The following is a 20,545-nucleotide window of genomic DNA, read 5'->3' as shown; positions in this document are numbered from 1 at the left end:
CAGGGCCACAGCCCGTACCCCCCGGAGCATCCGGCCGTGCGGCCCACTCCGCCGGCCAGCTCAGGGCCTCGTCGCCCTGCCCTTCCCGCGGAGGAAGGAACGGGCTCCGAGGAGTGGGAAACCCGGACCCACTTCCTGTCCGGGCAGGGACCGGCGTCCGCGCGCAAACACCGCCGACTCCCCTGGCTCGCCGGGCCGCCGAGCCGCAGCGGCGAGAACGCGGCGGGGCGCGGGCGCGGGGCCGGAGGAACTCGGCCGCGCGCGCCGCCCCCGGCCCCGCCCCCGCGCGTCCCCGGCGGCGAAAGGGTTAAGCGCGCAAGGGGGCGGGGCCGGAGCGAGTCCGGCGCGCAGGGTGCGGGCCGCAGGCTGCGAGGGGGCTGCGCTGGGGGCGGTTCCGGGCGGCGGGGGCAGGGGCGGGCGGAGGAAGGGGGCGGGCCCCAGAAGTTGTTGGGCTCCGGGCCGGCGGCGGGAGGGCGAGCGGGCTGCGGGCCTGCGGGCGGACCGGGCGGGGGCTGGAGAAGTTTGCGCTGCCGCTCGTGAGCACCGGGTGCGGGCCCCGCCGGCCGTGCGCGCCCGCTGCCATGGCTTTCCGCCGGAGGACGAAAAGTTACCCGCTCTTCAGCCAGGAGTTCGTCATTCACAACCATGCGGACATCGGCTTCTGCTTGGTGCTCTGCGTCCTCATCGGGCTTATGTTCGAGGTGAGCGACCCCGGAGCGGAGAGCGCCCGTCTCGCGCGCCGCCCGGCGTCTCCCTGCGAGTACCCGGGGTCCGCGTCTGCGCCTGGGTTCCCAGACGCCTTGTCGGTTCCCCGCACCCCCGGCTTTGTGCACTGTGCGCCCCTCGGCCTCCTGGGCAGCCCAGACACCGCCGCCAGCTCCGCGCCGTGCCCGCCCGCCCTGCTGTGCTGCCCCCTTAGGCACCCACCGTGCCCTGCAGCGCTCTCTGCAGTCCCGAATCTTAAGCCTGGCCTAGAACCAACCGCAGCGCTGCCACCCTGGCCGGACCAACGGAGGTTCTGCTCTGGTGTCCGGGAGCCAAGCCGGGAGACTCCCAGCCCCGCAGTCATTGCACAACTCCCCCTCCCAAGCGGCGTCTGCCAGCTCCTCTAGGCTTTTACAGTGGGAGGGACCCCGGCCCTTTTCCACCTCCTACCTGATTTTCAGGGTCTTTTGCATCCACAACTCTGGACGGTACTCAGGTACTCGGGGTGTTCACGTGTGGCTCTGGCTCTATCCCAGAGTGCCCTTCTGCGGTCCTCTTGCCACCCCCTCCTTTTTTTTTTTTTTTTTTTTTTTTCGTCCTTGCCCAAAAGGCCAGTTTTCAGTACCCTGTATCATCCCGTGGACTGTTCCGTTAGATCCATCTGTAATGGACCCAGAGCGTCTCCCCGTTACTGGAGCAAGGCGAGGGCCAGGGATTCCCTCTGCTTTTAGGGGAAAGATGATTCTCTCATAGCTCGGGGGGAGCGGGGGGGGGGAGATAGGGCTCTGCTGGGGACGGCTGGGGCAGGCCTCCTAGAACAGGGAGTTTCAGAAAGCCCCAATGCGGTCAGAATCCAAAGCAGCTGATGAGGACTCCCTACTCCTGACCGCCAGAAAGATGTGGTATTTGGAAGTGGGGGTAACTGGTGAACACTGAATATAGGGTTTGCGGTGGTCTGTCTTGTCTCAGGGGCCAGTTACCTGGGTGACACTCTGTCACTCCCACGTGGTCTCCCTTCTGCAGCACCTTGTCCTCCATTCTGGGTAAAATTACTGATCTGGATTCTCAGGGAAGAGTTAGGAAGCTGTATCTATCTATAAATTGCTTTCGAGATGGTTGATTCCTGGCATGGCTAATTTCCTCTTCCATGTTCCTCTGTCTCTGGGTTCCCTATCTACTCTCTAAGGATGACAAGGGCCTTGCTTGGCCAGTCAAGCTGTCCTTAAGCTGGGGACATTCTGGTGGTGGCTGAGTCAGGGTTGGATGTGTGCATGTGTCTTTGGCTGGGCTTAAGGGTCTGTAGAAAGGAACCCAGAGCCTAGGATTGGGGTCTGCAGGCTGCTTTACTCCTTCCTCCCGTGCCCACAGCTCTCGTGGTGTACCCAGGGCTTTGTCAAGCCAGGATCATCCCCCTGTCCCAGTCACTGATCTGTCACTAGTCTGATGAAATAAAAAACTGACTGCTGGAGTTCCTGTTGTGGCTCAGTAGTTAATGAATCCAACTGGGAACCATGAGGTTGCAGGTTCAATCCCTGGCCTCGCTCAGTGGGTTAAGGATCCGGCGTTGCGGTAAGCTCTGGTGTAGGGTACAGACGCAGCTTGGATCCTGAGTTGCTGTGGCTCTGGTGTAGGCCAGCAGCTACAGCTCCGGTTAGACCCCTAGCCTGAGAACCTCCATATGCCATGGGTACGGCCCTAGAAAATACAAAAAAAAAAAAAAAAAAAAAAAAAAAAAACCCAACCGACTGCAGCCTGTTTTCCCATCTTTAAAAAGATTAGTAAAACCTCTCTCTCACAGGGTCCTTGTAAAGCTCAACTGAAATCACATGAGCAGCAAAAGCCATAACAGATTCTACCAATGGTAAAAGCTAGTGGTTTGCTCCTGAAACCTTGTTTTTGTTTATCATAGTAGTAGCTTAGTGGGATAGCAGAGAATTTGTGTTGTGTACAGAGCCAATGCCCTCTGTATCTCTTTGCTGTCCTCCATTCTAAGAGGGCTCCCAGTGCCTTGTCACCAGTCTTGGAGGATGTGGTTGGAAAGACACACATGACAGCTGTGGCCCTCATAGCCACACACTCTGCAGCCAGCAAAAGCTCTTGCATAGCCTGGTGGGTCTCTCTGCTGTGTCTCTGGCAGTTATTAAGGACAGTGGCTCTACCTGCTTCATCTTTGCAAAAAAAAAAGAGCTACCTAGGGTTTGAGCTCGGTACTTCCTTCCCTCAGTGCTTCTGTTCTGGTGGAAGTCGTATTTTTTAAACCTGGCCATCTGTGGGAAGTGAGAAGGGCTGGGAGAAAGGCCCAGGGTGGAAAGAACGAAAAAACTGCTCTGTCCTCCTTCCTTTCCCCCCCCTTGGGATTGGACTGGGGAGTGTGGGAAGGGCCCTGGCTGAAATGCCTGCGGGCTCCCCGTCCTACCACCCTCTCCCGGTATCCCGGTAGATACCCCATAGGTATCTGCACCTGCCAGACGGGTTGTCACCTCCAGAAGGTGCACTGGAGGTGCATTGTGGGCCGGTCTGGGGGGAGAAGGGCTGTGCCCAAACCTCCCTCATGAAGCATGGGTTCTGCTGTGCCGGGCACACAGTAGGTCTTCATTTATCCGTACCTACCAACTGACTCTCCACAGAGACAGTTATTTGGGTGGTGGGGGGACCACTCAGATTTCTGGAACTCCCGCTCTTCCTGCCAAATGAGCAGGGAAACAGCACAGTTACTTCCGGGGACCTCAGAGAAACACATGTGGGCATCCTCATAGCAGTGGTGGACCGGCCTTACTAGATATCACTCAGGGCTGTCTGGGTTCTTCCCTGGAAGGGTGGTGTGTCTGGGTGTGGAGGTAGGGATGTGTATGTTGGGGGCAGTCCAGTACTTAACCCAACTCTCTTTTTCTTAGAAGTGAGGACGGAAGGAGATGGAACAGCGAGGGGGGGACTGGGAGAGAGTCAGACTCTCGGGTTTCTAACTTGGGCAGGGTTAGGATGCCTTCATTCAGAAGCTGAGTCAGGAAAACTCAATTACAATCCTTCCCACAAAGAGCAAGTCTCTGGCCACTCCTCCCGCTGGGGTCCCCTGTCGAGGGTATGGGGCGGGGGGCTCTGCCAATGATCTGGCCTCTCTCCCCCTACCCCAGGCAGCCACGGCCCTTGCATCCTAACTGGTCTCCACCTCCTCCCTGCTTCGCCCCTTCCCCAACTCACTTGGCCCGGCTGCATTCAGAGGGGCTTGCGTTCCACCACAGACACCCCAGGACTTTAGTTCTGTCCCCTGGGAGATGGTGACTCCCAGTTCCTTCTCTTGGGATCACTGCCTTTAGAGAAGAGACATGAGAAGGTACCCCTCCCTCCTCACGGTCTGGTCCAGTTTTGAACTCTGCTGAGAGTCCTTCTCCCACTTCGGAGGCCAGGAGCAGATTCTTCCCCCCTGAGCCCAGGTTTTCTTTCTGTCCTGCAGGCTGTTTGGAATAGAGCTGCTCTGTGCAGCCGCAGCACTTGGCTCAAAAATGTCAGGAATGTGGAGCTTGATTTTCCCCCCTCCTTCCCTTCCAGCGTTCTCTTTCTTGACTCCACCACTGGGGAGAGGTGGTGTAAGGGGGTCTGCACAGCACACTTGGGTCCTTTGGTCCTGTCTTTAGGTGGAGCCCGGTCCCCGCGTCCTCCAGGGTGTGGGCGGCCAGTCGGGTGTGTGTCAGATCTGAAAGCTGCCTTCCCTCCCCTTTCCCTTCCCTTTCCAGTGTCCTGTTCCTTTGGTGCCACGTTTCAAACTGAAACAGGCAGGGGAAGAGAGAGGAAAAAGCTCTCGTTAGCAAACAGAGAATGAGAATGGGGTGGGGGGGAGGGGGGCACATCCAGCAGAGAGGAAGCCACTTGTCTGCTACCCCTCAGATGTCATTTTGAGACAGAAACTTTTTTTTTTTTTTCTTTTGGTTACAAAGCTCATTTGCAGGCACCGCTGGCTCTGTAGCACAGAAATGATTCTGAAGTGCTAGGCCTGTCATTTGGAGGTTGGGTTCCTGTTGGGTCTATGATGACTTTAAGAATTTAGGACCCAGAGAACTTTGGGGGTAGTAGCTAGTTTTTGCTTTTTCGTCATTTGGGAGGCCAATGTGGCATGGCCACCTTCTGTCTGGGAACTACCTTCTTCCCTGTTGGCTGACACCATGGTGTACTTGTCAGGATGATGTGTTTGCAGCATATACAGGAGGAGCCTGTTGTGTCACAGCCCAGCAGGACATCCTCCTGGATGTGCCCATGGGCATCACAACCTGAGGTGAGGCTGCTGGTCCCCATGCGTAGTAGCATCGGTGCTGTAAGACAGTTTTGCTTACATTGTGTTAACACAGAGCACAAGGGTATGTCCGTGGACATATGTCCTCTCTCTTTGACTAACTCCTAATGTGCTTTTGACAGCATTCCTCTACCAGCTTTTTTAGTTGCTGACTGTCTGCATCTTCCTCTCTAGCCTCTAACGTGGCCCACGTTCTAGAGAAATGAGTCAGGGGAAGCCGAGAAGGGCCACTTACTCTCTTGGGTGCCCTTGTTCTGTGGCTGGACTTCTACCCGCCTTTCAGGGATCTGAGCAATAGAGCAGAGGTCTGGGGCTCGTGTTCCTCCCGGTGCAGCCTCAGGCCGAATCCTGTCCCATGGGATGTAAGGGCACCTCAGTGATCCCTGTTGCTTCCCTTGGCAAAAATGTGACATTCAGAAAGGTGGCAGTTTTCAGGGGGTGAGTTTTTAACCCTCCCTGCAGGTTGAATACACAAAAGTCCCAAACCGGGTCGGGCCCACAGGCACTTAATTGATGGTCTCAGACGCCAAGCTGGTGGCCACCCTTATTGGGGTCCCAGTTGGGTGTGTGCGCACACAGCTTCCGCCATCAGACCGGCTCAGATTTCATTTTCAATACGACCTGGTTTGCCACTGGAAACCTTTCCCCAAGTTTTTCCAGTGCCAGCCATCTGCTCCAAAAGGGGTGATCGCTCTGCTCTACTCTGGGAGCCTCTTTCCCTGCTCCACAGAGAACACGTGTTGTCCCTCTGCTGTCTGTCTTTGAACGAGGGCAGGGGTGCTGGCAGGTCTCAGAGCTGCCACTGTTACCTGCTGGAGGACGCCGCCCCGCCAGCTAAGTTGATGCCACTTTTCTCTTGCTCCATCTGCGTGCGGCTGCACCCTCGGTTGCTGTTTTGCGAGTGGGGGGCACTATCTGGCCCGGTCACAGCAGAGTGCCTTAGTCCCGCCTATTTGCAGAGTAGCATGTGTTGCTATGGAGAAAACTTCCCTCGGGCAGGCATGAGCTCCTTTTTGATCTGCTCAGTCGTGGACAGGGGCCCCAGAAATCACTCTGTGGCAGAGCTGATGTCCCTCCCGTTCCCACCCTGATAGATGCCTAAGCTGGAGGGTTGATAAGAGCGGGTTAGAGTTCCCGAACTGCAGAAGTGATTTCTAATCAGCCAGAGCGCTATTAGTAGGCTTTGGTGGGAACCTTTACTGATACGATCTCTAAACCTTGTTATCCAGTGCTGTGTATCTGGTGTCCACTGGTACCTAATCGTTAAAGAAAAGGGGGCAAAAAAAAAAAAAAAAAAAAAAGGGAAAAGAAAACAGTAAAACCACTGCCATGGCTCCTAAGACAGCGCTTCTCGTTTCATGAGCAGACCTTTGTCTCATCCAATCTGTGGCTTTGCCTTGACCTACCTCCGCATCTCAAGTGTCCTGGGTAGAGGGAAACCAGCCCCACCTAGTCACAGCTGGTTAACCAGCTGTGTGGCTTAAAGAGCTTTGCAGGCAGGTCTCCTGGAGGAGCCCTGTCATGGGGGTGGGGGTGCTGGGAGGCCTCCGGTGGGGATTGGGGAGTGCACAGGGTTAGGCAAGGCGCTGCTCTGTGGCCCTCCGCCCGAGCCACGTTGCCTTGTGACGGCTTCTCTCCTGTCTGTCTCGAGAGGCTGGCAGCTCTTCGTATCTGTGAAATGCTTTACTAGCCTCACCCTGTAATCTGGATGGTTTATGGGGGTTGTCTTGCCCATCCAGAGCCTGGCTTCTAGAGGAGAGGCTTGGCCGAGGACCATCCGCTCCGAGTTAGAGTCGGAGCCAAAATAAGAAGTCAGCCACGCCTGGCTCACATTTAAAGCTCAGCCTGATGCTTCTGCGAATGGGGAATGTAGCCACAGGCCACTTTATTTTCCTTTGTCTGAGTGGAATCTGTTTATTATGTGGAAGTGATGCCTGTGGGTCATTGCTCCACTTGGAGGCTTTTCTGCCTGCAACAGTGAAGTTTGCATCTCCCTGAAGGAGCCTCTGGAGGGTGACCTAAAGCTGTGCTAGGCTATAGTCCCAGGTGACTGGGGGGCGAGTGGGTGGAGGCTTTACCTCCTTTTAAAGTTGCTGCCTCTCCTCAGCCCACATCTGAGTGAAAATAGCTGCCTCTGGCTGCTGTATTTTCATTGTCCTTATCATCAAGTTAATACTGTGGCCATAGCTCAAGGGCATGTCTTTTCTTCGTATTTTACAAGTTTAAGGGCTAAAGGGAAACCTAAACATCTTCTACTGTTTATAGAAGAAGAAAATAAGACCCCAGAGACTGGGTGATTTGCCCAGCACAGTCAAGTGGATTTTAGGCCAACTTGGAGCTTGAACCCGCATCCTCTTACTCAAGTCTAGTGCATTTTTTACACGTCTGCCCACTGGCATTCCACATGCTACCTTTGACTGCCACTGTGTGTGCAGAAGCCTCGAAATGGGTAGATGCTTCCCAGGTGTGCTGCGTTCACTTATTTGGCAGCTCTTTGTTGACTGAGCATCTGGGCACCTGTATTGAGCTCTGGGAATACATATGAATAAGATGGGGTCCCTGTCTCCAAGGAAGTCTCAATGAGGTGGCTTAAAGCCGATAAACTATTTGTGGATAGAAGTAAGTTCTCGAAGCTGACGCAAGTAGCAGGTGCAACTTTCAGATGGTTGGGCCTCAGGCTCAAGGCCATTGCTGTTGGTGAAAGGAGGGGTTTATGGAATAGAGATCTAACTCCCTGAGTGTGGTGGTCAACAGTCAGAGGACAGGTGTGGAGGTCACTCCTGGGCATCTTGTGTGTCACAGCTTTGCGGATGCATGAACCCACCAAAGGCAGTGGGCCTGTGTGAGTGCAGGTGTAATTTCTGGTACTAGGAGGCTTTCATTGACTGGAACCTTGGTTGAGGTTTGGAGAAGTTTCATACGGTTTCAAGATTTCAGCATCAACCCCCTGGGGTAATCTGGGATGTGCCTTTTGAGAGTTGCACCTGGGGTGAGAAGGACATCATCCATGGAGCCTCAGTTGTCCTGCTTCTGCCAAGGGCTTCTTAATGAAGCTCCTGAGTTAGGTAAGGGCAGAATAGCATTCGTTTAATCCATTTATTCCTTCATCTTTATCATAAAAGTGTAGCTACTCTCTGTTTTCACGGAGAATTTTCAAGAGAGACTTTTTCATGTTTGCCACCACAATGAAGACTTTTGTGGCTCTGGGGCAGGAGATGTGCCTGCCTGAGGACCGAAGGGTGGGGTTGTAATATCTACCCACGTGCCCTTCTACCGACCTCCATCCCCTTGCCTTGAGGAAAGCCCAGGACCTCGCTGGTCAGTTAGCAAGTATTTCCGGTCTGGCCTGTGGACCGCTGCATGCAGGCATCTGGAAAGATGGCCTTGAGAGCCAGTGAGGACGTCGCGTTGAGGTGAGAGGTGCCAGGGTGGATTATCAGCTCCTTTCCCGAAGGTTAAGGGCAGTCCGGGGGCTCCTGACCTGGGGGGGGGGGGATGGGCAGGCTTTCTCTCCATAATCCCTGGAGCCTTGCGGGATGTCCAAGGCCCCTTCACAATGCCTGGTTTCCTGCCGAGAAGGGTCCCTGGGAACTTGGGGCGAGATTGGGCTTTTCAGACCCAACACTTCAGGAGTTTAGAGTCTGGTTTGCCATCTGATTTTGTGCTGGGTCAACTTTTGACCTCCATGGGCAAGGAATAACTTGTTTGTATGGATTATGGATTTTGGATTTTGTGCCTGCTGTTTGGAAGAGGGAGGTGGAGGTAGAAAGGAATGGGGGGAGAATTGCTGGGGGTTTTTTGTTCGTTGTTTGTTTAATTGCAGTCTCTGGTTTGGTGTGAGTGTGAACAAGTGCTTCTCTCCAGAGCCCTTAAGGCAGGGCCTGGGTGGGGAGCTGTATGGTGGAGCGTGAGGACTGGGCCGGGGACTCTGCCCCTAAGTAGCTGGGTGGTTCCTTCTCCAGTCTGGGCCCCCTGCCTTTCTGGGGGTGGGGGTCATCGTCCAGTGGCTCAGTCCTGCCCTCCCACCATGCTTGTGCAGCTTGGGTCTGGGAAATGTGGGTAGCAGAAAGGAGGCACCTTCTTCCCCACCAGCCACATAGATTTGGGATTAATGAGAATAAAATTGTCCTCTGCTAGAGTAGTGCTCGCAACTTCTGATCTTGGTTTCATTTATCATTTGAGTTGAAATCTAGCCTGAATTTGGGTTTGAGCTTCGTGGAACCAGTGGTGGAGGAGAGGGAGACGCATGTGTTAGGAATCGCCTGGGATGGGCTTGGTTTGTCCAGTCAGAGGCCCTGACCCCGAGGCTGACCGGAGACCTGGAAGAGCAAGAAGTCACTGTCTCAGGCAGGATGGCCAGTGTCTGCTCATCACATCAGTGTCGGGGTGGGCTGGGGCCCTGGGCTTGAGCATACGTTCACATTCAGTGATAAGCTCACCTTTGGCCTGTTTTTTCAGCTCAGTAGGGTGACCCTAGAGTCTGAAAATGCCCCAACCCCACACCCCACAGCAGTGTTCTTAAGGCATTGCCCGGCCAGCTAATACGCTGCCACTCCATGTGGAAGTCCTTGTCAGCGTCTCTGACCACTGGCTTGCTTTCTGCCTTGGAATTATGAGAAATGAACTAAAACCTGCACAGGGTTGGAGAGGATGCTGTGAGAAGATGCATCAGCTTGAGTGACATCCTTCTGAAGCCATCGTTTTGGGTAGGAATTATCCATTATGGGTAATGTTTGAAATGTCACAGTTTTGGACTCACCAAACTTAGGTCTCACCTGTGCCAGCCGATAGGCAGCAGCAAGCCACACTTGGCTATTTATTTATTTATTTTGGTTTGTTTTTCTTTTTAGCGCTGCACCCACGGCATATGGAGGTTCCCAGGCCAGGGGTTGAATCAGAGCTGCAGCCGCTGGCCTACACCACAGCCACAGCAATGCGGGATCTAAGCCATGTCTACGACCTACATACACCACAGCTCATGGCAATGCTGGATTCTTTTTTTTTTTCGTCTTTTTGCCATTTCTTGGGCCGCTCCTGTAGCATATGGAGGTTCCCAGGCTAGGGGTCGAATCAGAGCTGTAGCCGCCGGCCTACACCCCAGCCACAGCAACGCGGGATCCGAGCTGTGTCTGCAACCTACACCACAGCTTACGGCAATGCCGGATCCTTAACCCATTGAGCAAGGCCAGAGATTGAACCCACAACCTCATGGTTCCTAGTCGGATTCATTAACCACTGAGCCATGACGGGAACTCCCTACTAGTTGGGTTCTTAACCTGCTGAGCCATAACAGGAACTCCCACACTTGACAATTTATTTATTTTTGTTGATTGATCGATTGACTGATGTTTTGCTTTTTAGGGTTGCACCCTCAGCGTATGGAAGTTCCCAGGCTAGGGGTCCAATCAGAGCTAAGCTGCCGGCCTACACCACAGCCACACCACCATGGGATCCAAGCCACATCTGCGACCTACACCGTAGCCCACAGCAACACCGAATCCCCAACTCACTGAGCAAGGCCAGGGATCGAACCTGCATCCTCAAGGATACCAGTCGGATTCGTTTCCGCTGAGCCACAGCGGGAACTCCCACTCTTGACAATTTAAATGTAAGTTCATTAAGGTGAAATGAAAGGAAAGATTCTATTCCTCAGTTACACTGGCCACATTTCAAGTATTCAGCAGTGCAGAGATGGAACATTCTGATCATCGCAGAAAGTTCTGTTGGACAGCGCTGGCCTCCACGTAGCTTTCCGAGAACTTGGTTTTTGTGGTCTTTGTTAGGGTAGTAATAAGTAAGAAGGGATCCTGTGGTGTGGTTCTTTCAGGAGCCCTTAGAGGCACAGATTGTAGGGCTGAGGTCGTGGGCCTGGAGCCACACTGCCTAGGTCTGAACTCTGGTTTCCATGCCCCAGCAGTGTCATCTTGGTAGAGCATTTAATTTCTCCATGCCTCAGTCTCCTCATCAGTAAAATGGGGATAATAATATGCCCTAGAGTCATTGGAAGGATTAGAAACATCCGTACAAAAATCCATCAAAAATGTTAATACAGGAGTTCCCACTGGGGCTCAGCAGAAACAAATCCAACTAGTATCCATGAGGATGGGTGTTGCATCCCTGGCCTCACTCAGTGGGTCGGGGATCATCATTTCTGTGAGCTGCAGTGTAAATCACAGATGCGGCTCAGATTCTGCATGGCTGTGGAGCCTGGCAGCTATAGCTGCTGTTCCACTCCTAGCCCGGGAACTTCCATATGCCTGGCTCTAAGACACACAAAAAAAAAAAAGAAGCCAAAAAAAAAAAAAGAAAGAAAAGAAATGTTAATACACATACAAGTCTTAGAAGTGGGCTTGGTACAGGGTGAGACCTCAGCACATGTTCCCCATTGTTCGTATCACCCTTGAGAGGCATTGGGGTGATGCCTCACCTGTGTTGGGGTGCCCCGGGTATTTGGAACACAGCTGGAAACAGGATGCATTGAGAGGTCCCAAGACAACCCTGTGCCCTGTCCTGTGGCCTCCACAGTGGGCTCGTCGCTCAGGCTCTTGTTCACAGCCATCTCCACTGACTTTCTGTGCCGTTCCCAGAAGCTTGTTTATCTGATCCATGACTACAGAATGGACAAGTTCAAAATGGGACCAGTGGCTGCAATAGGTAGGCAGGTGGTGGCTGACAGCTGGGAGGGCTGTCCATTATTAAATACTTAAAAGTCATAAGAAATGGACACAAAAAAGTAAGTACCTGGTATCATTCAGCATGTGAACAAACAGCCTCAGTGGATTTGGAGCTTCCTGTAAGAGACCAGTGCTGGGCAGTGCTTGATTCTATGACTACCTGTAGTTTCATAAAAAAGTAAAGGGTGTTCCGTTTACTCAGAAAGAGTTTTAGAGAGATTTCCATCCACAGTGATTCATGTTAAAGTTTCAATACCTAAATCTTTAACATATGGAAAATTTGGCTATCCAGAATGATTCAGCCCCCCCCCCAAATTTCTGACCAGACGGTCTTAGAGCCCTGAAGTGCACAGCAGAGATGGTGTGTGCCTTGCAGAGTACTTTATTACCCAAGAAATGGGAAAGAAATGCTTTTGACATTGTCGTTATCCAGCTTGGAAATACCTTTAGTCAGCACTATTCAACCACTGGGACACCTAACTTTCCTTTTTTAGTTTTTATTTTTTTTAATTAAAAAAAATTTTTTTTCGGCCATGCCTGAGGCATGCAGAAGTTCCCAGGGCCAGGAATCAAACCTGCACTAAAGCAGCAACCCAAGCCGCAGCAGTGACAGTGCTGGGTTCTTAACCCACTGCACCACCAGGGAAACTCTGAAACTCACTTTAAACAAAAAAAAATTCACGGAATATACCTGCAGTACAAGACACTGGAATCTGAAACGGAAGCCAGCAAACATGTTTGTTCACGCGAATTGTCCACTGTGGTCATTTTGGAGCTTTGAAACGGAGAGCACAAGATGCTTCTCAGCCTCTGTTCCTGGAGTTTCTTAGGTCCTGTTGCTCCAGTCAGGACAGCTGTGGCCCTGTTAGATTGTCGTTGGCCACTTCCGCACCTTGGACTACAGATGTAGGCAAGGGTAACTTGACCGATGCTCTGGCCTCTCACGTGGCCCAAGGGATGTGAGTCTGGCCTGAGCTGTTTCTGATCTTTTGTCCCCTCATTCTGCAAACATTGGTTAAAAGGTGCTTTTTTGCGAGGTGGTATGCTAGCTGCTATGAACACAGGAAAAGGACACATTCCTCAATGACAGGGAGCGACCTTACCATCTAGTAAGGGAATCTGATCAGAGGGAACAAGGGTGGTCACTTGGTGATGAGTGTTCCAGTTGAGCCGCCATCCTGGTCTTGTATGTCTGGCACACAGTGGCATCCCCCAGGTGGCGGGCTACTAGAGGGATCCCTGGGAACGTAGAGGAGGAGCTCCTCATCTGGAATAGGGCTGAGTAGATGCTGAGTGAGGCCAGGGAGGGAAGAAGATGTGGGAAGCACTGGTGTAGCGGTGTCAGAGGGGCTGGGGCTGGTGTGGAGCGTGAGGGTGCCCTGCAGCCTGGTGTCCTGGGGAGCCCTGGAGGTGGGGCGGGGGGAAGGAAGGGAAAGCAGGGAGACAGGGCCAGGTCACGGAGGGCCTTGTGGGTCATGCAGGGAGTTGAGACTTTATCCTGGAGGTGGTAGGGAGCCTTTGAAGAGCTTTGGGTGGGTCAGTGACTGAGGCTCTGTCCTCTCTTTTCCCTGAAGAATACGTGGCGGGGGCGGGGGGGAGATTGGAGGTGAGGAGTCTGGTTAGGAGGTTGTGGCACTGACCCCCATGAGAACTGTCCTCACCATGATTCAGTGTCCACCCCCAAACAGAAAGTCTACCCCAGAACCCCACTCCCACCAGGACCCCCCCACGCTCAGACCCCCAGGAATGCAAGGCCTTAGCCCAGCTCTCTCCCATCCCCTCTGTGTGACAGGCATACTCTGTGACACGGCAGTTGCATGGGGCTGACAAGGACAGGTGGAGCTGAGAGGGAGGAGGGCTCTGCCTTGGACCCGCTGTAACCGGAGGCTGCCCGGGTGCCGTGTTGCCCTTGAGCTCAAGTGTCACTCTGTGCCACAGCCTGGCCCTGTCTTCGTGTGACCTTATCACCGAGGTGTCCTTCAGACTTATTAAAAGAGTATGTTTTGTATCTAACATGATGAATAATTTTTTTAAAAGTAGGGCTTCGACCAGATGGAATATCGTTTTCCTTCACCTTTCTTTTTTTTTTCCATTACGCCCGAGGAAGCTGGGTTTGTTCCAGTGTCAGAGGAGGTGGAGCAACGGGTGGGGATGGGGGCTTCTTTGTTCACAGAGTTGCTGTGCTTACTGTCATTGGGGCTGCCCACAGTTCTTTGACGCATGCTGGACAGATGAGGGCTCCCTGATCTGCTGCGAGCCTTCCCTCTCTGAGCTGGTGCCAGCCCCCAGGTTTACCCCTGTGAATTCTCTGTGAATATTGGAACCCCGGGGGGTCTTCTTCCCAAGGCCTGTGGGTGGTCACCCATGATTTTGTTAAACACCCTTGACCCCCCAGTGCCTGGGTTTACGTGGTCTGCAGAGGAGGGGAATAAAGCAAGTGGCTATGTCAGAGCAGAGACCCCCCTGGTCACTGCCCCCTCGTCTGCCTCCACATCTGGTCACTGGTCCCACCAGCCTGACCTCCCACCCTTACTGCTCTTTGGCCTTAGCTCAGACCCTGAGCGTCTCTCACCTGGACAGTGGCAGTGGGTCCTCCCTTGGTCCGAAGCCTCTTGTCTTGCCTCCTCTCTGGTCTCTCTTCCACAGAGTTGGCACCGACTTCCTCAGACTCAAGAGTTGAGCTTGAGTCTCCCTCACTCACAGTCCTTCCGTGGTGCCCACCTGAAGTCTGGGCTGCTCAGCATGGTGTTCAAGGCCCCACCCCTCAGCGTCTGACCAGCCTTTGTCCTACACTTCATCTGTACCTCGATTGAGCCCTCATCACAAATCACCTAGGAGTTCTGGAACATTCCTTTCTGTGCTTTGTTTATGACCCCTTCCCCCATCTCTGTCCCTCTTTCTCAGGACTGACCTGTGCTTCTCCCTCTGTGCCCATCTGTGTCATCACACCAGCACCACCTGCCCAGAATGTGCTCCCCTCAACCCAAGAGAGTTCAAGAGTTGAATATGGTAACCTCTTGGCAGAAAGCAATGCTCAGCCTGGATCCGGCTGAATGAATGGACAACAGAAATACAGAGGTCAAGAAGAGTTGAATATGGTAACCTTCCTAGTACAAATCTAATGGAGTCACTCCTGTGCTCAGGAATCCTCGATGGCTCCCTATTACTTAAGCCGAGGAGCAAATCCAAACTGACCTCTTCTTGACCTCTGTATTTCTGTTGTCCATTCATTCAGCCGGATCCAGGCTGAGCATTGCTTTCTGCCAAGCACTGTTCTGAGGGCCGGGGAACTTCTGCCATCACAGAGCCAGGAGGTGGCAGTGTCAGTGGTACTGTTGTGGGCAAGGGGCCCAGTGTGACAGTCAGGGGAGGGCACAAATCCCCTGGAGGGGACAGTTTGCTGTAAACTGGAGACCCAGAGTGCTGGGTCTTGAGGCTTGAGGGGTGCTCGCCAGGCAGATGTGGTGGCAAGAGGCTGTTCCAGGCAGAGAGAGGACCTGGGAAAAGGACAGAGAAGCTGGGGGTATGGGGGTGGGGGTGGGGCTGGCGCATGGCTCTGTGTTGCAGTGTTGGGGAGGTGGTTCAGGAAGGAAGTTATGGAAGATGAGCCTGGGCTGAAGGGTAGGGCCATGAAGGTCCACAGTTTGGATTTGCTCCTCGGCTTAAGTAATAGGGAGCCATTGAGGATTCCTGAGCACAGGAGTGACTCCATTAGATTTGTACTAGGAAGGTTACCATATTCAAACCAAGGAGTCAGTGAGCCTTGGCCTATTTACTGTGCATCCATGGAAATACATGTTATATGCTAAAAGCTTTGCCAGTATCTGCATGGGTCTATTTCCCTGTTATCGTCTCAGCATCTAGCACAGTGCCTGGTACACAACAGGAGTCACTGGCTTATGGGATTTTTAAATTACATCCTTTGGCATGTTTGGGTAATATTGATTATCCTGTTGTATATCTTTCAGCCCTTCCAGCGTGTTTCTCTTGCCTCCGGCCCTTCATACAAATTCTTCCTTCTAGGACACTCGGGGCTTTCCCTTGGGCAGCCAGCTGGTCCTTGATCCTCAGGCCACAGCTCAGTTTTTCCGGAAAGTCCCCCTTTGCCCCGGGCAGGGTGGTTGCTCCTGCCCCAGCCTTCGTCCCCTGTGCCTCCGCATCTCGGCCCTTTTGACTGTGTCGTCATCCCTCCTCACAGCCTGACGCTAGGGCAGGAGAAGGGCTTTCAGAAGAAGGGTGTCTTCCCACCCAGCCCTTGATGTTCTTTTGGTTTCCATGTTATAGTCTTTCAGTAAAGAAGGGATAAAGTAGAATCACCTGTTGATAACCAGTTTTAGAAGAATCTTTTTCATAGATGTAATGGAGATACAATTCGTATGTTATAAAATCCACCATTTTAAAGTGTACAGCTAGTGGGTTTTTTTGGTGTATTCATCATGTTTTGTAACTGTCACCATTATCTAATTGCACAGCTTGCTTGCTTGCTTGCTTGCTTGCTTTCTTTCTTTCTTTTTCTGTCTTTTTAGGGCTGCGCCTACGGCATATGGAGGTGCCCAGGCTAGGGGACCAATCGGAGCTATAGCTGCCAGCCTACGCCACAGCCACGCATCTGTGACCTATACCACAGGTCATGCTAACGCCGGATCCTTAACCCACTGAGTGAGGCCAGGGATTGAACCTGCGTCCTCATTGATCCTAGTCGGGTTTGTTATGCTGAGCCACGACGGGAGCTCCAGGATAGCATGTCCATCATCCCCAAACAAAGCAGTTAGCAGTCACTTCCCCTAGGCCCGCCCCTCCCCCCACCTGTTGGACTTTCTGTGGATCCACCATAGATCTTCTACAGACCTACTTTCTGTCTCTTTGGATTTGCCTGTTCTGGACGTTTCGGGTATGTGGAACCATGTAATACATGGCCTTCTGCGGCCTGCCTTCTCGCACTTGGCCTAAGATTTTCAAGGATCATCCACATCACAGTGTGTATCCGGGCTCACTCCCTGTTACAGCTGAGTGCTGTCCCACCACCTGCAGATGCCACACTTCTCTTCTCCACTCATCAGCTGGCACATGTGTGGGCGGCTTGCATCACACTTCATGAATAATCCTGCTGCGAAATTCATGTCCAAGTTTTTGTGTGGACACAAGATTTTCAGTCCTCTCGGGTATATACCTAGGAATGGAAATTGCCGGGTCACCAAATAATTTTAATACAAGCAAGCAGCCAGTGTGAAAACCCGCCTGAACAGTGTGTCTTTCTGATCTGAGGGTTCTGTCTCAGGCCAGCAGTGCGACTATTGCCCACTGTTCTCCAGGCTTCACATGGCACTGCTGGCTTTGGGGAGTGGACCGCGGCCCCATGTCCATCTGGTGAATATTGTCAGAGTTTACATAGGGGATGTACGGAATCCTCACCACATGCGCCGTGCCACGTCTATGGAGATGCCAAAATAGATGCCCTCAAGACACCATTCATTTGAAACAGCATAAATAGGCATTTATATTAAACCAATTAAGTAAATTACAGTATAGCCATACAATGGAATAGTCCATAGCTGTTTAAGAGGGGATAAGGTCAGTGTTTATGTTTTGACATGGACCCATCTGAGGGAAAAAATAGGTTATAGATTAGTATGTAGAGGATGAATCCATTTTAATAAAAAGCTTAGGTTTGTATGTGCACAGGCAAAATCTGCATCACAGCAGACTGTCAACAATGATTATGTTTCTGGGAGGTAGTTAATGGAAAACTTTAACTCTTAATGTTAGATCTTAAAAATTTATTTATTTTTTTTTAGGGCCGCACCCAAGGCATAGGGAGGTTCCCCGGCTAGGGATCGAATCGGAGCTGTAGTGCCAACCTACACCACAACCACAGCAACGCAGGATCCGAGCCATGTCTGCAACCTACACCACAGCTCACGGCGACGCTAGATCCTTAACCTTCACTGGGCGAGGTCAGGGATCAAACCCGAAACCTCACGGATCCTAGTCGGATTCATTACCACTGAGCCATGACGGGAACTCCTAAAGTTTTTTTTACGGTGGGTGTCTGTAGCTTTTAAGTTCATTTAACCCTCTCCCAAGTCTATCTTGGAAAAAGAAGAACTTGAGATAAGATTTCCGTCTGAATCACTGCAGATCAGCGTAGGATATAATACTACGTACCAGCACATAACTAAATGCTAAATACATTTGTGGTGAATGTAGTGGTCTCACACAATGTGTAAACCTGGAGACGCGACTGCTTTTCGATTCTGGAAGACAGCGAGGCTTTGTAAGGGAAGAGTGGGACTTGGCTTGGGCCTGAAAGGATGCTGACGTTCACATAGCACTCCACAGTTTGTAGGGTCAGAGAACAAAGTGTGTTGAGGGCTTGCCTTGTGCTGAACACTACTCGGAGTACTTTCTGAGTTCTCATCCTGTCCTCACAGTCACCCTCAGGGTGGGTGCTGTGAGTGGCTCCCATAGTACAGATGAGATAACTGAGGTCTAGAAAGGCCAGGGATCTTGACTGGGCTCCCACTGGTCAAGAGGCCAGAGCCAGAATTCACAGCCCACCTTGCTGACCGAAGAGCCTGGGTCTGCACTCCCCTTAAAGAGAAAAAGGTCAAGAGAAGTCAAATAACTTGCCCGAGATCACACAGCTCATCAGTTAGGGAACCAGGTCACACTCAGGGTGTTCCAAATAATCCATCAGGTCTGTTACCCTAATGTTCTGCTTTGAGTTCCAGGCTCTTGGGAGTCTGGGGGGTGGTCAAGAGAGGCTGAGACATTCTGGGTCAGAGAGCTACGTGACACTCTTCCTATCAGCCCTCGTCCTTGGAGATTCACGTACCACAAAAACTGATTAAAGTGCAGAACACCTCAGACCTATTGGCCATCTGTTTCCAGTGGCATTTGGGGACATCCACAGATCTACTCTGCGGAATGTCACCCTCCCATCCCGTAATGAGGTGGGCAGGAACAGCTTTCTCTCTCACCTGTAATACATAAGAGTGCCAGCTCTAAGAAGGGTGTGAGGAAAAGTCCAGTTTCTCCAATGACTTGGGGGCCTCCTCTCTGACCACCTGCACAGTTATTGATTCTTGCTTTAGGACATCTGCAAGGACCTCCTGAGTGTCATGTGTGCCACCTCTTTGTGATTTTTGTTTCAGGAAATCATGATTCACTGCTAACAGTTTTAACTAAAGCCCACCCCATACTTCTTAAACTCCTTATTCAACCCACACCACACTAAATTTCATACAATAAGTATTAGAAGCACTTAAATGCCACCACCTGTTTTTTTTCTGTAATATGTGCTATTATTGTTTTTTAAATTGCAATAAAATATAAATTATAGTTAGTATCTTACCATTACATTTTTTTTATTTTTTTAAAATGAAGATTCTTTAAATTCTATAGCGCTTAACAATTTTGAAAAGTTTCAGGAGTTCCCATCATGGCTCAGCAGAAACCAATCCGACCAGCATCCATGAGGAAGCAGGTTCACTCCCTGGCCTCACTGAGTGGATTAAGGATCCAGTGGTGCCGTGAGTTGTGGTGTAGGTTGTGGGTGCACCTCAGATCTGGCATTGCTGTGGCTGTGGTGTAGGCCAGTGGCTATAGCTCTCATTCAACCCCTAGCCTGGGAAACCTCCATATGCTGTGAGTGCGACCCTGAAAAGACACACACAAAAAAGTTTCACACACATGATTTCTTACAACCTCATAATAACCTTTTTTTCTCCTACCCCCTGTATTACCTTTTTTTTTTTGGTCTTTGTGCCTTTTTCTAGGGCCACTCCCGCGGCATATGGAGGTTCCCAGGGTAGGGGTCCAATCGGAACTGTAGCCACCGGCCTACACCAGAGCCACAGCAACGAGGGATCCGAGCCGTGTCTGCGACCTACACCACAGCTCACGGCAACGCTGGATCCCCAACCCACTGAGCAAGGGCAGGGATTGAACCGGCAACCTCATGGTTCCTAGTTGGATTCGTTAACCACTGCGCCACAACAGGAACTCCCTGTATTACCATTTTTTAAGTGTACAGTTTGGTAGAATTAAGGACATTCACGTTGTTGTGCAACCAGTTTCCAGAACTATTTTAAATTCATTCCATAGTATGTACTGAGCACCTGCTGATTGAAGGTGCCTGGGACCTGGAGACATGCTCCATCGCTCAGTCTGATGCAGAGAAGGGAGAAGACCAGTGCTCCCAGTTCAATGTGGCTGTGTGTGAGGGGTTCTGTGTGGGTTGGATCCTTGGTGCAGGGTGGGGTGGGTTTCTGCGACTTGGGAGAGGGCCTCGTGCTGGTTGTTTCTCACCCCTTCACTCCCTGGAGCGGTCAAGCTGCCTCTGTCCTGCAGAGCCCCGGGGAAGAATTGTGGATGGTACCCATGGGAGAGTCATGCCTTAAAGCCACGTGGCCGGGGTGGGGGTGGGGTGGGAGAAGAAGGCACCATGCCCAAGCCAGGGTTCCAGCAGACCCCAGTCCACAGTTTGCCCAAATACAGCACCGAGCCCTTCCACCTGGTGTGCTTAAGCTAAGCAGATTGTCTTTCTTTCTTTTCTTCTCTCTTTTTTTCCCCTCTTTTTTTCTTTTTAGGGCCGCACCTGCAGCATATGAAAGTTCCCAGGAGTTCCTGTTGTGGCGCAGTGATTAACGAATCCAACTAGGAACCATGAGGTTGCGGGTTCGGTCCCTGCCCTTGCTCAGTGGGTTGGGGATCCAGCGTTGCCGTGAGCTGTGGTGTAGGTCGCAGACATGGCTCGGATCCCTCGTTGCTGTGGCTCTGGTGTAGGCTGGTGGCTACAGCTACAATTCGACCCCTACCCTGGGAACCTCCATATGCCACAGGATCGGCCCAAAGAAATAGCAGAGACAAAAAAAAAAAA

The 20,545-nt window shown here is 52.0% G+C and overlaps 1 protein-coding gene across 1 annotated transcript in view; it reads left to right on the top strand.

The window, feature by feature from the left end:
* The window catches only part of TRAM2 (translocation associated membrane protein 2), an 83,911-nt gene continuing 63,780 nt past the window's right edge, over window positions 415–20,545 (top strand). The window contains exon 1 of the mRNA XM_021098825.1: window positions 415–701. Coding sequence (XP_020954484.1) covers window positions 582–701 — 120 coding nt within the window. The 5' untranslated portion in view covers window positions 415–581. The remainder of the gene's footprint in view (window positions 702–20,545) is intronic.

The sequence above is a fragment of the Sus scrofa genome, chromosome 7 (assembly GCF_000003025.6).
Source record: "Sus scrofa isolate TJ Tabasco breed Duroc chromosome 7, Sscrofa11.1, whole genome shotgun sequence".
Classification (NCBI taxonomy): Eukaryota; Metazoa; Chordata; class Mammalia; order Artiodactyla; family Suidae; genus Sus; species Sus scrofa.
Note: the sequence above shows the minus strand (reverse complement) of the source record. Positions and strands in the feature narration are given on the sequence as shown.